The sequence below is a fragment of the Pagrus major genome, chromosome 12 (genome assembly GCF_040436345.1).
Source record: "Pagrus major chromosome 12, Pma_NU_1.0".
NCBI lineage: Eukaryota > Metazoa > Chordata > Actinopteri > Spariformes > Sparidae > Pagrus > Pagrus major.
Genome location: NC_133226.1, coordinates 25,556,742 through 25,573,699, shown reverse-complemented (window position 1 = coordinate 25,573,699; position 16,958 = coordinate 25,556,742). Strand labels below are relative to the sequence as shown.

The window sequence follows — 16,958 nt, the reverse complement described above, 5'->3', positions numbered from 1 at the left end:
ATAGCTAGCTTAACCGACGCGTCCAAAAGACTGTAAAGCTCGCCCACTAGCAGAAAATATGAACAAAAAAAACATTTATGGTTATAATAACATCAACCAGAATAAGCTTATGTTATCAGAAATCTCTGATGTCTTGAACACGGCACCTGATGATTGGCTTGATAGGTGCCCATCTAAATTCATCAATAACCATTATAATACAACTTGACTCGGTTTCTGTAACACTCATTCACTTATTGACATCTGGAGGAGTAGGAATATGAATATTGGTCATTTTTCATGGAGAAAAACCCAATGGAAATGCCAGATCCAGAAGTGACCTGTGGTTACAACACCTGAATTAGCAGATTTTGTATCAGCGGTATCAATGTCAAGTGCATCCTTAACTGATCATTGCCTCTTATCTCTTGTGCTACAACCTTCACTAAATGATAACAAAAAGAATACACACTGGAAAGTCAATGCTGACCTACTGAAGTGCGATGAGTACTGCAACATTTTTTTCCCTTCCTATGGCTTTCCAGTTTTTGTTTATGTTTTTTCTTTTGTTATATTGTACTTAAGTGTTTTCGCTCAGTCACAAAATGAATTTTTTGCTGGAAATGATTCTGCTCGTAAGATTTGTCTTCACTTTAATTGTCAAAAAAAAAAAAAAATTGGCTGTCGGTAGCTTTTACCTCACCGGTGTGCAGCCTCACCTCAACACAGAGCTGTGTGTCTGCAACCAGGAACTCATTCAGGAGCTGTTTCTCTCTTTTATAATCACATTAAACGCGTTTATAAAAATGGGAAATCCTAGAGTTTTCTTTGACATCACTATTGGAGGCGCTGCAGCTGGCAGGATTGAAATGGAGGTAAGAGAAAAATCTGACTTATTTACTTAACATGTGTCGCTTTATTCCAGCTACGCTCAGTCTTTTGGGTTTTAAATGAGTGTTTTTGCATCAATCTGTATGTTTCTTAAAGAATAATGTGTGTGTTCGCAGCTCCGGGCTGATGTGGTCCCAAAGACTGCAGGTATGTGATCTTTACTTCAGGAGAAAACTCTGCTTGGGGTTTTTCCAAACATTCAAAATGGGTTTATTCTCGGTTGAGAAATCTATGCATCTCCATTAATCCTCCCCTGAACATGCGCTGTGACTATGGGGCGAGGCTGTGGCTGACGCCTGGTGCAAGAGCCAGAAAAAACACGTTCAGAGCCAAGTTCAAGTGCAAACAGTGTAACAAGCAGTGCGTGATTCATAGGAAGCAGAAGAAAAGCTCATTTGTTTGCTTGAGTGGTCATCTCCACCTGGTGGTTGACTGTATACCTCCTACAAGATGTTGAGAGGGGGATTATTGAGTTTCATCCCCAGACCAGACCGTCAAATACCTCAAAAATAGGGAGGATTTCATATCCAGAGTAGAGTTCTACTAAAAAAATTGAGATTGAAGGACTGTGTTTCCTGCATTCTGGTGCCTTCCAGCTCATGTCATGGCTTTTCTTGAAAAACTTGAAAATCATGTTGAACTTCTATTAAATTCATGGGACCTTGAAAAATACCATCGCTGTAACAATTCAACATTTGTATGTTTATGTCGCAAGCTGTCCATGCTAACAGCATTACTCCACTGAGCATGCAAAGCAGCATGACAGGTACAGACATAGATGTAAATTACTGATGCAGAGGAATAAAAATCTTAAGAAAAAAATGAGAGTGCTTGCAGAGTCAAGGAGAAAAAAGGAAGTGTTGTAGAAGTTTGAAAAAATGCCCAGATGTAGACTTTTTGAGTCGAAACACTTCCGCATATCCATTCACCAATAAAGGATTTTTAAACTTTTCCCGTTCCTCGCATTTTCAGTCAAACTGTGAATTTAATGAGGTTATGGTGTCTTTATTTTACAGAAAACTTCCGTGTTCTGTGCACCCGAGAGAAAGGTTTTGGCTTCAAGGACTCCAGCTTTCACCGCGTCATCCCTGGCTTCATGTGCCAGGTACAGTGACGGAAAGACAGCTGAGCTGAGCTAATGAATATTTGATTGCTGGAACAACATTTGCTGACTTGTCTGAGTCTTTTTTATTTGTTTTTTTAGGGTGGAGACTTTACAAGGGGTGATGGAACTGGAGGCAAATCCATCTATGGGGAGAAGTTTGCTGATGAGAACTTCCAGCTGAAGCACACAGGACCTGGTATACTGTCCATGGCTAATGCTGGGCCAAACACCAACGGCTCCCAGTTCTTCCTCTGCACAGATAAAACTGCCTGGTGAGCTTCACTCTGACCCATCTACTGCTGTGTTCAGGCCTGAACAACAGTTTCAGCTTGTTTCACATGTTTGTCTCTCTTCTCCAGGCTGGACGGGAAGCATGTGGTGTTCGGCAGTGTTGTGGAGGGCATGGAAGTTGTCAAAGCAATAGAGAAAGTAGGCTCAGAGAGCGGCAAGACTTCAAAGAAGGTCGTCATCGCCGACTGTGGTCAGCTGTAATACTGCGACGAAGCTTCTTCAGGTCAGCCTGTTCACCTGTCAGATGTAAGCTTTTTTTTTTACATCCCAGTCTTCTCTGACAGGATGTATATCTGCAGCATCAGTGGAAAATCAGCCTTTCTTTCTCAACTGCAAATGTTTGTCTCCTGTGCTGATATTTGTTGTGTATTATTTTGTACTTTCTAATCTCAGAATCAGAAATCCTTTATTTGTCCCGCAAATGGGGAAATTCCTTATCTGTTGTTTAAGGACCACATTTGTTAACAAAATCTGAATAAAATGATGGTGAATGTGTAAATAAAACAACTTGGAAGCTACAGTTAGCTAATTAACGTCTGTGTTGCACCCTATTTGTTTACATATTGTTACATATTGCACCTTTCAAGGAGCTCTACTCCCACCACAGCCGATGGAAAGTCAGGTGAACAAAACATCTCTGGAGCTTCACAGCAAACCAGCTTTGCAGCATTTTTCCTAAACAACCGATGTAGCTGGGGACTTGTTTTAAAGTAAACCGGGCATAATCCAAGTCTTCGAAAGCCCCAAGATCCCAAATTTACACCCTTTGTAAGCCAAAATCTTCAATACAGCCTGTACGGAAAAAGCATTAGTGTGCACCCTGTCTTTAAACAAGTTCCCATCTACTCCAGTTGTTCAGATGAACGCTGCGTCACTGTTTTGCTGCGAAGCTCCAGAAATGTTTTGTGGACTACGAAGCTTCACCTTCGCCTTCCCATCGGCATGAGGATGAGTAGCTAATGACTGAATTTTAATTCATGGGTGAACTGTTTCTAACTTTGAAACTCCACTTTTAACCCAGCGTACAGGCACAGGCACATAAGAGCAATAGGTCTTGTCAGCTTTAATCCAGTAATATGCAGTGTCAAAACCAAGGAACCCAAAAAAAGAAGTCAATACGTCACTGAATCTCGTTTTGGTTCCAGACAGCTGTATTGAAGTCTATGGGAGATACATGGAGAAACACACTAAAACCCAAGATATCTACGTCATATATCTACTGATTAAGAAATGCCTCCAGAAAATGAGAGAACACACTTCAGAGAGAAGGTCTATGATTGATGTTTATGTCAACACATTGTTCGTTCCCTGAATTTGTGTAGGAAAAGCTCCTGTTCGGTGTGTAAGTGCCGTCTCATCATTATCAGACCTCAGTAGTAATCAGTAGTTAACCTACTCTCTGGAGTCATGCGACGTAGATATGTTGGGTTTAATGTGTTTCTCCATGCATCTCCCACTGACTTCAGTACAGCCGTCACCACAGTTTGGCACCAAAGCAAGATACGGTGACGTAAGGACCCTTCCTCCTCTTTTAGGTTCCTTGGAAAAAAACCAGGAAGTGACTCAGGAAACAGACGGGCGGGTTCGGGCAGGCAGAACAAACAAGGCTGGGAAAGCTAGGCAGGATGCAAATGAGACATTCCAGCAGAGTGGGACTGAACCAGTACGTACATGCTGCTGCGCTGTTGTTCGGGGAGGTGGGAAGCATGTGAGCGAGTGGGCGGGAAGATCAGGCGATGGAAACGGCGGGAAATGTAAGGTCACGGCAGTGCAGGAGGGAGTGGCTGGATCTGGTGCGACAAAATAGTTAGTAGCGGAGCAATGCAACAAAATGATGTTACATTATAATCTGGGTGAATGTGGTATTTATAAAAGCTCCAGTGCAGCTAAGGAACGGACCTTTGGGTGAGATCGTTTGTCTTTTTCTGGAGGTCAAGATTGAACTTTGAATCTTGGGAATACTCTTTCTTGCTCAGTGCAATAAAAGCATGACAATGAAAGATTTAACACAAATAAAAACACAGTTCTTCCTCTATGTACTTCTGTTTAATACAAAATACAGTATAACAGAGCTACGAGAAGTTTTTCTTTATTTCCGATTAAGATCAAGTACAGAATTTATCAAAACAAAGTTATCAATGCTCAGTGTTATTCACAATAAAAACATAGAAACAAAAGTCTACAAACCAAGTTGAAGTACACAGATTAAGGCATCAACATCTCCTTTGCAAGTTTCTCCTTCAGTGAACCTCAAAGAGAGTGATACAAAAATAAATTCAAAAGAATTCAAGTTTCCCTATAGAAAGGTCTCCGTAAGAAAACAAAGATATATATATATATTTTTATATACGAGAATATAAACAGGAATCGAGACCAACGACCAATCACGGCACGATAAAACCACAAATACAAAACATACAGATCCAATACAGCAAAAGGTAAAGATCGTAATGAGGCCCTGTTCAGAAAATACCCATGGATAGTTCCCCATTTTAAATGTTTCCTCTGGAGTTTAACTGAGTGGAAAAAGGCAGATTCTGCTGCACCAGGACATCGTAGCGTTTAACAGAGAGTCGAAGAGAAGGAAGTCTCTGTTTTCCTGACACGAGAGGAGTTTTGACAGGTCGAACTTCACAATTCAATCAAAATATTGTACAAAAAAAAAAAAGCTAATTTAAAACATCCAGGATATTTTATGTGTGGGGATATAGAGGTCTCATGTGGCCCCTTGGGTCATCTATTGGTCCCCAAGTAGCCAGCTGTGAAGTGGGTATTAATTTATCACACGATGTAACAAATTACTCATGATAGTCGTGTCCAGATTAGTTGCTGCCTTGCTTTTCCAAGACCACAACGCAAAGCGCTCTTTAACTGAATAGGCCAGAAATATTTGCTTTCTAGGCGAGAGTTAGACGAGAAGATCAAACACCCTCATGTTTCAGTCTAATCTGTTGTTATCGCTGTAAAAACAAGCTACAGAAGGGTCGATTTCCTGATTACAGCGCGTTTGATTACACAAGTTACATGCTAAGCTAAGCTAATTGCCTCCCGGCTCAGCTCCGCACAATCGAGAGAGTGGTATCGGTCTTCTCATCTAACTCTGGGCTGGAAAGCGAATGAGCATGTGTCCAAAAATAAAAAATAAAAAAATCGAACCATGCCTTTAGGTGTACACAGCATGTACAAATCTACTAATCAGCTATTTATTTACATTTTTTTCTGCAAATGAGCTGAACAAAGTCGCTCACCTTCCTTTTCCTCTCCAACCTGTACGTATTCATGCTGGCATTAAAAGAGCACAGACAAAGACCACGAGTCACAAAACATATGTTTGATACTTGAGGTAATCATTAATAAAACACAAGGGTATTTGAAAAGCTGGTTTAAATTTCAGCATTGGATCATCTCTTATTTTTCACCAGCATGAGAACACAAGCCTCACTGAACACCAAGACAAAAGAGCGGACTTTCCAGGACTCGTGCACAGCAGCGAAACGCTGTGCACTCTCCTGTCGTCCGGGCAGTTGGTAGCTTTTGCAATGGCACATTTGCGGTATTGTCTCCGACTGCTTGTCTACTCTAAATGCTTCTTTGTGCTGGCATATTAAATTATCACTGAGAGTTACTACTCTAGACAGCTAACAGTCACCGTAAAGTTGACGCGATACACCAGACTGGAAGTTGTTTAATAGCCTCGTTAAGAGTACGATGTTGAGTCTAAAGCACCATTCAGACTGGATTTCATTCTCAAGGGGAGGTGGGCTGATTTCAAATTACCGCTGCAATTACCTGTAGCTTGAACTGTGAACTCTGTAATTTAAATCCCATCTGGAGGGACGTCCTTGTTACCTCCACCAAGGAGGTTATGTTTTCACCCGTGTATGTTTGTTGCTGGTACTATTGAAAGTATGCCGAATTACCTAGAAGCCACTCCTTTTTTGCAGTGAACCGATGGATCTGCAGACAACTACCACTGGATTACTTTGATACTGAAGAAGACTTAAAATGTGAGGATTCTAAGGCAAGTTCTGAACCATAATTTTTCTAAGTTTTGAAGTGGATTGTTAGACGTTTATTTGCAATAAGCATACAAGAGAATGATATGCTTGGTAAGTGCAGTTAATCCTGAATCTAAAAATGTGTATTTTACGCTTGTCTGTTCAGATTCGATGAAGATGTGACTCAAATTCACCTCAAGCAGTCTTTCTCTTTTGACTTTGTTCTGCAGAACGTCGATGTCTTTTACGGACCACTTCCTGTAATAACGCCATGGTTGATATTTCATCCAGAACGATGAATCACATTAAGAGCGCCGTGAATATTTCACTGCTCACCTCGCCCTGTAATCTTAATCCAGTCCAAATGGGCTTCAGTACTGCTGGACCTACGGGATGAATTTCAGATCTTCACACACAAGATATCTAATACAAAAGTGATTATTTGAAATACATTGGTTTTAAAAAAACAATAAAATAAAATACATTGAACTTATTCAACACTCAATTGAAAACAAAAATAATACTGTACATCGACGCTGCTATTCACAAACTCGTCACAGGTAATAATTGTGTACAGATCGTGACAACACTGTAGTACGATAATCAACAGGCTACATAACTGTGCTGGTTTAGACCTGGGCTACAACTAGTGTGTGAGTTGTTCAGAGCACTTAATGACACTTGCTGAATGTAGAAAAGTAAGTCAAGGGAAGACCTGCAAAGACTTGGGGAAACCGAGCAAGAATCTTCTTTCTGTGGGCCGACAGCACAGATCGAACCTCAGATTTGATTACAAAAGACGGTACAGCCAGTGTGTGCTCGGGGCCAGGTGAGGGCGTTTTGGGGCCCCTTGAATCCCGACCCTGAGCTCCAGGCTGGCTGACGGGAACACTGCAGATAATTTCTCCAAAATGAGAAACAACACGATTTTACTGGTGGCACTAGGGGGCAGTGGCAATACTGTTAGCTGGTATTTCCATTTTTTTCACCAGTTATTTGGTCCTATAACTTTATTTTATTCACTTGCATTCAAGTCTGATGCACAAAAGCATCAGATGATAAACTTGGACTGTGAACGACCTCTCTGAGCATCGTCTCTTTACTGGACTGTTTAAAAGCTTGCTTCCTAGATCGTTTACTGTCGGTTCGCTGTTAGCTTGGTGGCTAATGGGACAATAACTTAATTAAATAAAAAAAAAACTAAATCACTTCTTCCAAATTAAAAACAAAAATAAAACAAACAAATATCTGAGGATACTGATATCAGTAAATCACCTGCTGCTACAGAGTAATAGCGTCAGAAAGCGACAGTTTGCTCCTAACTTGGTCCCGGTACCTCCCTCGGTGTAACCAGCCCAGCTGCTACCTCGGCCTGTTCGAGCGTCGAGGAGACTCTCAGCTCTGCTGCGACGTCTTGCGGCTCTCTCTCAGGATGCCGTCCAGGCCGTTGAGCTGCCGGAGGAAACCCCGGTTGGGGATGACGCCTCGGTGGTCCTTCACCGTTTTGATGGCCTCCACCAGCGTCAGGTTTTGTCTGATCATCAGGTAGGCCAGCACCAGAGTGGCTGAGCGGCTCACTCCCACAGTGCAGTGGACCAGCACCTTACCTGCATGAACACAGAATATGAGATATGAGATGTACAATAAATATCTATGATCTGAATCTGCAGCTCCCTTCAGCTTCACAGAGCTTCTTATATGTATGTATACGTGTCCTCCACACACACACACACACACACAGGCTGACCTCCACTCGTGAGGGCTTTGTGGATGAATTCAGCTGCAGGATAGAAGTTGACGCTCATGTCAAAGGTGGGCGAGTCGTGAGCCTCGATGCCGTGATAGGTGATGTTCATCCCGGCGTAATACTCGGCTCCGCCGCGCCATTTGCTCTGGGCACAGTTGAGGATGTGTGTGATGCCAAGTTTGGCAAGCTCACGCCGGTCTGATGCAATATCTCTGCAGAGAGGAGAGAGAATGACTTCAGTTTCATTTTGAGCACCTGCAAAAATGTCAAAATAAAAAGCCCATTAGGGCTGCAACAGTTGTTACCTTTTATCCCATAATTATGACTTTTTATCTCATAAGTGTGTCATTTTTAATCTCATTAATTTTACTTTTAAATTTCATAATTTAGATTTTTTATCTAATATTTTTTTTACATTTTTAATTTTTAAAAGTTTTAATCTATTAATCTAAATTTTGATCTCATCATTGTGACTTTTTTTTTAATCTCATCTCATCTCTCTTTTTTTTTTTTTTACTTTTTATCTAATCTAGATAAATCTAATCAATTTAGATTTTTTATCTCATAATTTTGTCATTTTTAATCTCAGAATTGTGACTTTTTATGTCACAATTTTTACTTTGTAATCTCATAATCTAATTGTTTTCCTTTTTATCTAATTTTGACTATTTAATTCCATAAGTGTGACTTTTTATCTCATATTTTTGACATTCTGAATCTATTTTTTTTCTTTTTCCTTTTTATCTCACAATTTTTACTTTCTCAATCTCGTAATTAAATGTTTGATCTCATAATTTTGCCCTTTTTACTGACTGTATTTTGCGGTGAACTGTCCCTTTGACGGTTCTGCTCAGCTGCAGGTCCAAACAGAGCTGCTGGACACTCACTGGTCTCCGATGTAGAGCCGCGGCCACACTTCGTCCGCGTGGTTGCAGGCGGTCTTCCCGGTGCACAGCAGCCGCTCCAGCTCCGACACCGTCAGGTTCGGGGAGACGCGCTCGGAGTCCTTTCGGTTCGGAGATCTGGAGCTGCTCCGGGACCGGGAGAACCGGGACATGAACGCCATTTAATCTGGACCACAGAGGAGGAAAAGAGCGATTAGAAAACAATAAATAAGAAAATAAGAAATAAGAAAATAAGAAATAAGAAAACATAAACATTAGAGTAAAAAGATGCGTTCAGGGGCCAGACATTTTTCTGATTACATAACGAATATTTACCTGTGGCTTTTTGTTTTGGTGGGCACGAGGCTGGATGTGACTCACAGTGAGCTCACTCCATTTTTTTCCCACCATGTGAATTAAAACCAGCAGCTGTTTTGTGTGTCTCTCTGTGTGTGTGTTGATTTATTTATTTACCTGTGTGTGGTTTTATTCCGCGTCTCAGTGCTGCTGCAGGGCGCGCTGCTCCGCGGCCATGTTGACTCATGTATTCGCTGTGGGAGGATGGATGAGATGAGATGATGGTGATGAGGCGGCTGCTGCTCAGCATCCACCAGACATCCGCACCTCCACCCGCCGCTCCTCCATCTTCTCCTTCTCAACAAGTCCTCGTGAAGACGCGCGCGGCTCCACAAACATGGTGTCAAAGCCACACGGATGGTGCGTTCACTGGCGCAGCATGAAGAGGCTCAGCGGTTCATGTGTTTCTCTCCTGGACCTGATTTTATATTTAATTGTTTAATGATGGTTTATGTGACGTCGGGGTTTCTGTCGTCGGTGACGTTTGTCGCCATCTTCTGGTCAAATGAGGGAAAATTATAAATAAATAAATAAATTCAACAGTCTCTATGTGGTGGAATGTAACTAAGTAAATTTACTCAAGTATTCGTTCTAGTTACTTTTCTGAGTATTTCTATTCAACAACATCTCAGAGGCAAATAGACCATCTTCACTTCTCACTTGTTTGTCTGACAATAATTGATGTAAATTTTTTATCCCATAATAATTTGATTTAATCTCATAATTTTGATTTTTTTTATTCTTGTAATTTTTACTTTTTTCATTTTATAATTGTTTACTTCTTATATCAGAATTTTGACTTCATTACGTCGGAATTCTGATTTTTAATCTCATAATTATGACTTTTTATCTCATATTTATTACTTTTTTCCCTCATAATTATAACATTTACCTAATAAATTCAACATTTTGTCTAATAAATTCGACTTTTTCCTCATAATTTTGATTTAAAATCTCATAGTTATAACTTTTTATCTCATATTTATTACTTTTTTCCTCATAATTATAACATTTACCTAATAAATTCAACATTTTATCTAATAAATTCGACTTTTTCCTCATAATTTTGATTTAAAATCTCATAGTTATAACTTTTTATCTCATATTTATTACTTTTTTCCTCATAATTATAACATTTACCTAATAAATTCAACCTTTTATCTAATAAATTCGACTTTTTCCTCATAATTTTGATTTAAAATCTCATAGTTTTGACTTTTTATCTCATATTTATGACATCACAATTAAACATGATAATGTGACGTTTGCGGACGAGCAGAAACTTTCGTTCATGTCATGATTAATTGTTAAAACATGAAGCTGGGCCTCATAGATCAAATAAACTTATTAATGGGACATTTGTTTAAGAAATCCAGTAGATGAATGTTACATCTGTTCTTAATTATACGATGGGGCACATCTGATTGAGAGGATACGAAAGATACGACATGACGAAGAATAACAAAAAGATAACGGTGCTTGAGAGTTGTGTATTCACGAGCTTGGAGGAGGGCCGTGAAGGCACCGTGACGTAAAACACTTGCGACGCACGTGTGAACGTCGTGAGGAGCAGAGATGGACCCTGAAAGGCTGCAGTTTCATGAAATGGGCTTAGACGACCGTCTTTTAAAGGTAACACACAGTTTGACATTACCGGTAAACGTTAAATAAATGTTTAATAATGTTAGTGAACTGTTGAACGAGCAGCTGAAGAGTAAAAACCCGAGTGAGGCGAAGAAAACTCGACGTAAATACAGGAGGAGCTGCTCACTGCTGCGCTAGCTTGTCAGCAGTCTCGTGTATCGTGTATTGTAAACTGTTAGAAACAAGTTATGCTTTCTTTAATTTAACCAGTTTGATAGTTACAGTTTAATGTAACAGCTTAAATTTAATTTTTGGTAACCTATTAATCGTCATTTTTCAGTTTCTTACATGTGAGGATTTCGGACTGTTGGTTTACAGAAGACATTTGAACGCATCACTTTGGGCTCTGGGAAATTCTGATGAGCAACTTTCACAAATTTTCGACCTTGTAAACTAAACGATTAATCGATTAGTCATGACAACAATCAGGAGATTAATCGAGATTGAGAATAATCCTAAATTGCAGCTCTCTGCAAGTTGTTTAGCTTGTTGACACCTGAGAGAAGTGGTGGAGTATAATCAAGTACATTTACTCAAACTCCACAACATTTCAGAATAAAATACTGTACTTTTAACTTATTTCTGACAGCTGTAGATACTAGTTTGCAAATTGAGATTTTTTCACACAAATTTATAAAATGTTTGTTATCGAATAAATGACCCAGAAGTATATACAAGCACAGCTGAATCAATTGCTCCATTTAAGTGATGGACAGAAATGTGAAATCTGTTGTTGTTGTTGTTGTCATGTTGTAGGCGGTTGCAGATCTGGGTTGGTCCCAGCCCACGCTGATCCAGGAGAAGGCCATCCCTCTGGCTCTGGAGGGGAAAGACCTTCTGGCTCGAGCCCGGACCGGATCTGGGAAGACTGCTGCTTATGCTGTACCTGTCATCCAGCGCATCCTGACCTCCAAACAGGTGAGGAACAAACAGGAATAACTTTTTTTTTAAGGAAAGTGAATTTAATCTATAAGTCCATCAGTGAACCATCCAATCTAATTAACACCTGTAGCTAGTCATAACTGTATAGTACAGTATAACTGCCAATTAACCTCATTATCTTCAGCTTTATTCTTCATCCTGATTACTTTCTTTGTGTTTGGTGTCGTTGTCCTCAGAGTGTTCGTGAGCAGGATGTGAGAGCTCTGATCCTGGTACCGACCAAAGAACTGGGTCAGCAGGTCCAGTCCATGATCAGACAGTTGACAGCATTCTGCTCGAGGGACGTCCGAGTGGCAGACATCTCCGGAAAAGCTGACATATCTGCACAGAGGTCGGTCTGTTCGGGGACTTGAGTCGTTCTCCGATATCGAGGGGAAATAGATCCAGTGATTTAATCTGTGGTTGATGTTGTGTGTTGTGTTTGAACAGGCCGATCTTAATGGAGAAGCCTGATGTGGTCGTGGGGACGCCGTCCCGCGTGCTCGCCCACCTCAACGCCCAGAACCTGGTCCTGCACTCGTCCCTTGAGATGCTGGTCGCGGACGAGGCCGACCTGCTCTTCTCTTTTGGCTTTGAGGCGGATCTGAAGAACTTGTTGTGGTGAGAACACATGGGCATAGATTTTCACTAATTTACTAACCTTAGACAGCTGCTTATGTGAGTTATTTGTGAATTATTTGCCAGAAAGATCATTGTCCTATTCCGTGAAGAAATTTAGCAGTGGTCCCCAATTTCTCTGTCTTGTGACTCCTTAAAATGAGGTGTCTATATTTGACCCCCTGTTACAGGTTATAACCAGAGTGAGGCAATGAGAATAATTTCACTTTTCTCTTTCCCTTTTTTATCCACTTCTGAGAGAACTAATGCAGTAAATTGTGACAGGAACCCTTTAGCCTGATGTATTATTAAAAATATGAATGTAATATATTTCTGCGTATGTCTTCAGCCATGTATCGTGTATCTTTTAAAAAATAAGTTGCCACCAGAATCAACAAAATATCTTGGTATTTCTTTTCTCTCAAAATGAACGTGTTCTTTGGAAAACCTTTTGTTGTGTTTTAACAGTCATCTGCCGAAGATCTACCAGTCGTTCCTGATGTCGGCTACTTTCACTGAGGACGTTCAGGCCTTAAAGGAGCTGCTGCTTCACAACCCTGTAAGTTCACCTGCACCAACACTTCCAGTGTCAGTGGGACACTCATCATAATAAAAGCTGCAGTCACACATTAATGATTTTGTACATTCAGTGTTGTTGGGTCTGCTTTTTGACTTCACACCTGGATCTGTGCTCTCTCAGGTGATCCTGAAGCTTCAGGGCTCTCAGCTCCCCAGCAGCAACCAGCTGCAGCAGTACAGCATCAAATGTGAGGAGGAGGACAAGTTCCTGCTCATCTACACGCTGCTGAGGCTGCGGCTGGTTCAGGGCAAGACGCTGGTGTTTGTGGGAGCGGTGGACAGATGCTACAGACTCAAGCTGTTCCTAGAACAGTTCAGTATTCCTGCCTGTGTGCTCAACTCCGAGCTGCCCGTCCAGTCCAGGTAGACGACCTCTGACCTTCTTTTAAAGAGGAGTGTGTTTTGTGTATTTTGGTGTGTCTTTCTATAGTGAATTACATAAAAAGCTCTGAAAAGTTTCCAAGAGCCTGCCGTTAACTGTATGAAAACAGACCTCAACCGGGCAGCAGATTATTAAGTAATTATATTCCCTGTTCCTGCTCATTCGGTCCACTGCAGGTGTCACATCATCACTCAGTTTAACCAGGGGTTTTACGACTACATCATCGCCACAGACGAACAGAGTTTGTCCGCTCCAGCAGCTGCTGGGCCGACGCCTGAAGGCAAAGGCAAGAAGAAGACAGAAAAAGAAGCAAAGTGAGTCAACAGAGGTGTTTCAAGAAATGTTGGCTTTCAATGATTAGTTGATTAACTGAATAGTTGACTGTCAATTCTAAATGATTTGAAAGGACTAAAGACAAAGAGTACGGAGTCTCCAGAGGTGTGGACTTCCAAAATGTTTGCAACGTCATCAACTTTGATTTCCCCACAACTGTCGAGTCGTACATTCATCGAGTTGGACGGTAAGTAGAGTTTCAGTTCAGTCACACTTCTCTCAGCTTTCAGTAACATCTGTTCTTGAGTGGTGGTTGGATTCAGGCTATGTTTAAAATAAGTCAAATCCTGACATGGTGTCTTGTTGTTTTGTAGAACGGCGAGAGCAGACAACCCCGGCACCGCTCTGTCCTTCATCTCTAACACGGAGACTGGTTTGCTGTCAGAGGTGGAGGAAGCTCTGATGGGAGGTAACACGGATTTATTTTAATTGCTTTTTACTAAATCTGAAGCAATCTGACTAAACTCTGTTGTAGTGACATGTGGAAAAAGGCCAGAAGAGAGTCTTTGAATGCAGAAAAGTGATATAAAATAGATGAATTTGCTTCAGCTCTGCAGCGACTCCCTCCTGTATTTGTGTAATTAGTATTTTTTAATTAAAAAAAAACAATTTCAAATCCTTCTGGACCTTTTTATTTGTCCTGTATTTGTGTACAAACAATTGGAAAAGTTAGAGCAGCAACACATAAAAAGCTTGGGGTCCAACTGCAACTGTTTGATCTGGTTTTGATGCCTTTTACATTAATAATAATAATTCAAAAACATTTGGCTGCTGCACCTCAGCCTTATAATAGAAGCCTGATGTTTATTTATTTAAATGAAACATGTGTTTGTTTGTTTTTAGATAATGCTGATTGTGTTCTGAAACCTTACGAGTTTAAGATGGAGGAGATTGAAGGCTTCAGGTACAGGTGCAGGGTGAGTATCATCATCATCATCATCATCATCGGTGTGTGAAGGGTCAAAACATTTGTTGTCTCCCGTGTTCAGAAGAAAAGTTTGAGTAAGCTTCTGACGTCTGTTCTGGGGTACGAGTTTCAACCAGTTTGATGAAACCTAAAGAAAAGTCAAGAATACATAATGAAGTGGGCTCAACATGGGGATCAGTTTGTTACGCTGTGCTTCCAGTTTTCATACAAAATCTTAAAGTCTGGAAAATTAGTTTGAACTTTTATGTTCTCAAAGTTCAGAATATGTTAAATTAAAGTATAATCCTTGAAAAAACTAAACTTGTCTTTCATCGACACATTCACTCATGTAAACTAAAAACCTTTTCATATTTGTAATGAAACAATCCCGTCATCATATTGACTTTTTGTCTTCTAGAGTAGAAATTAACGAAAATTAAATAATCACCATCAAAACATACATTAAAAGTTAAAATGAACAGCTGGTAAAAGTAAACAGGGACATTGATTAATGTGGCTATACAGGAATTCTGTAAACTTTATTTTTTCACAATTGCATTCATAACAAATAGAGTTTGAAAACTGTTGGTTTAGTTTCCTTGAAAGTGCTTGAAAGTGTTTGAATTTTACTCTTAAAAAGCTCTGAACACTGATGAAACTGTATTTCGTTTTTATGTGTAGGACGCCATGCGTTCAGTGACCAAGCAGGCGGTGAGGGAGGCCCGACTGAAGGAGATCAAACAGGAGCTGCTCAATTCAGAAAAACTCAAGGTGAGTGATGGTCTCTCCTCCTCAGAGACGTGAACGGAGGAGGTGGGAGTGTGTGGACGTGTTGTGATTGGATGTTTCTCCTGTCACTCAGACATATTTCGAGGATAACCCCAGAGATCTGCAGCTGCTCAGACACGACAAAGACCTCCATCCTGCTGTCGTCAAACCTCACCTGAAGAACGTGCCCGAGTACCTCAGTAAGACACACACTCGCTAAGCTGAATTACATCATGGTTTTGGAGATATCCATCATCAGTAACTCATCGTTTTCACTGACTTCCTCCAGTCCCAGAGACTCTGAGGAGCGTGGTGAATCCGCTGGCAGCCAAGAGGAGGAAGCTGAGGAAGGAAAAACGGGAAGGAGTCGCCAAGCCCAGTTTCAAGGTGACAACAATCTGTTAGGATTGACTGAATGACGTACTGGGAACTGTGGTGGAGTTTGGTGTTGATGTGCAACTACAGAGCAGTGTGATGAGTTTTCAGGTCTCATGATAACTCATTTTTTCTCTTGCAGAAGAACGTCCAGGGGAAGAACCCGCTCAAGAGTTTCCGTTACACCGGAGGGAGGAACAGAAAAGGCAAAGCAGGCCAGTCGTAGCTGCAGCAGCAGGACACGTGAATGTGAATCAGTCCCGGATGTTTGAACTTGTGCAGAGACCTTCAGCAGGAGGGCGGTTTGTTCTGCGGTGTTGGCCCGAGGCGAGACAAATGTAATCGTATGAACTCTGGATTTAATGGGCTGGTGAAGCTGTTTGGACCGCGGACAAAATGGATTTTGAATACTGACTCATGGCGACACAACATATATTTGAACTTGGATTATTTCAAATCCAAACGTAGGCTGTGATTATGAGAAATACAGCATCCATATTATCTAATTTCTTAAGCATCTACTCTGGAAAATGTTCATTTAAATAAAATTATTTCTTACCAAACATTGAGTATTTAAACTGTAGTTCTAGTCTGTCATATTTACCATTTTGATATTTAGCATCTGTAATCTTTACCACTAAAGTTTTTTAGCATGAGAGCATTTGCTAATTAGCCTGAAACACAAAGGTTGATGTTGGTGTTGGTTCAGATTTTTAATCGAGACCATTGACTATAAAATAAAGACGGAGCTTCCGGGTCTGAAAAGTGAAGCCAGTATGGAAGAGCCTTAAACGTGCATTCTTGCTAATGGCCATGTATTCACTCCATTTCCTGATGAGTTTATGGTCTCAATCACTAGTTTCAACTTGTGATGATGTTCATTTTGTAAATTATGGTCTCAGACAAGCAGCCTAAGTATGGGGAAAATTAAAATTATGACCTGATGATGGCACCTGAGAAGTCTGAGGATCACCGGATGTCATTTTGTATCTTCTGGCAACAATGAATGTCTAAACCCTAAAAACCTAAAATTTCAAGGTCATCCAACCCCTCGTTGTTGAGATATTTCACCGATAAATGAAAACTTCGACCTGTCAGAGCAACCACTGAAGACATCAAGATTAATCGTCTAGACTTCAATAAGTTGTTGAGCTATTTCAGTCTGGACCAAAATGGTGG

The 16,958-nt window shown here is 40.7% G+C and overlaps 3 protein-coding genes across 3 annotated transcripts; 2 read left to right on the top strand and 1 right to left on the bottom strand.

Annotated features, from left to right (window-relative positions):
• Positions 1-748: 748 nt before the first annotated feature.
• Positions 749-2,508, top strand: LOC141005871 (uncharacterized). Its single transcript, XM_073477921.1, has 5 exons — positions 749-854; positions 987-1,017; positions 1,887-1,975; positions 2,075-2,247; positions 2,335-2,508. Exons 1-5 carry the CDS (start codon positions 786-788, stop codon positions 2,465-2,467), a joined length of 495 nt encoding a protein of 164 aa, XP_073334022.1. The 5' UTR covers positions 749-785; the 3' UTR covers positions 2,468-2,508.
• Positions 2,509-7,659: 5,151 nt separating this feature from the next.
• Positions 7,660-9,077, bottom strand: dusp26 (dual specificity phosphatase 26). Its single transcript, XM_073478409.1, has 3 exons — positions 8,899-9,077; positions 8,012-8,223; positions 7,660-7,871 (listed from the first exon to the last, which is right to left on the bottom strand). The coding sequence occupies exons 1-3, from the start codon at positions 9,075-9,077 to the stop codon at positions 7,660-7,662; spliced, it is 603 nt and encodes a 200-aa protein (XP_073334510.1).
• Positions 9,078-10,793: 1,716 nt separating this feature from the next.
• ddx56 (DEAD (Asp-Glu-Ala-Asp) box helicase 56) lies at positions 10,794-16,342 on the top strand. Its single transcript, XM_073478679.1, has 14 exons — positions 10,794-10,884; positions 11,653-11,814; positions 12,015-12,169; positions 12,268-12,438; positions 12,904-12,994; positions 13,136-13,377; positions 13,573-13,710; positions 13,803-13,916; positions 14,044-14,138; positions 14,573-14,646; positions 15,318-15,407; positions 15,499-15,604; positions 15,694-15,791; positions 15,922-16,342. The coding sequence occupies exons 1-14, from the start codon at positions 10,828-10,830 to the stop codon at positions 16,003-16,005; spliced, it is 1,677 nt and encodes a 558-aa protein (XP_073334780.1). The 5' UTR covers positions 10,794-10,827; the 3' UTR covers positions 16,006-16,342.
• The last annotated feature ends 616 nt before the right edge of the window (positions 16,343-16,958 follow it).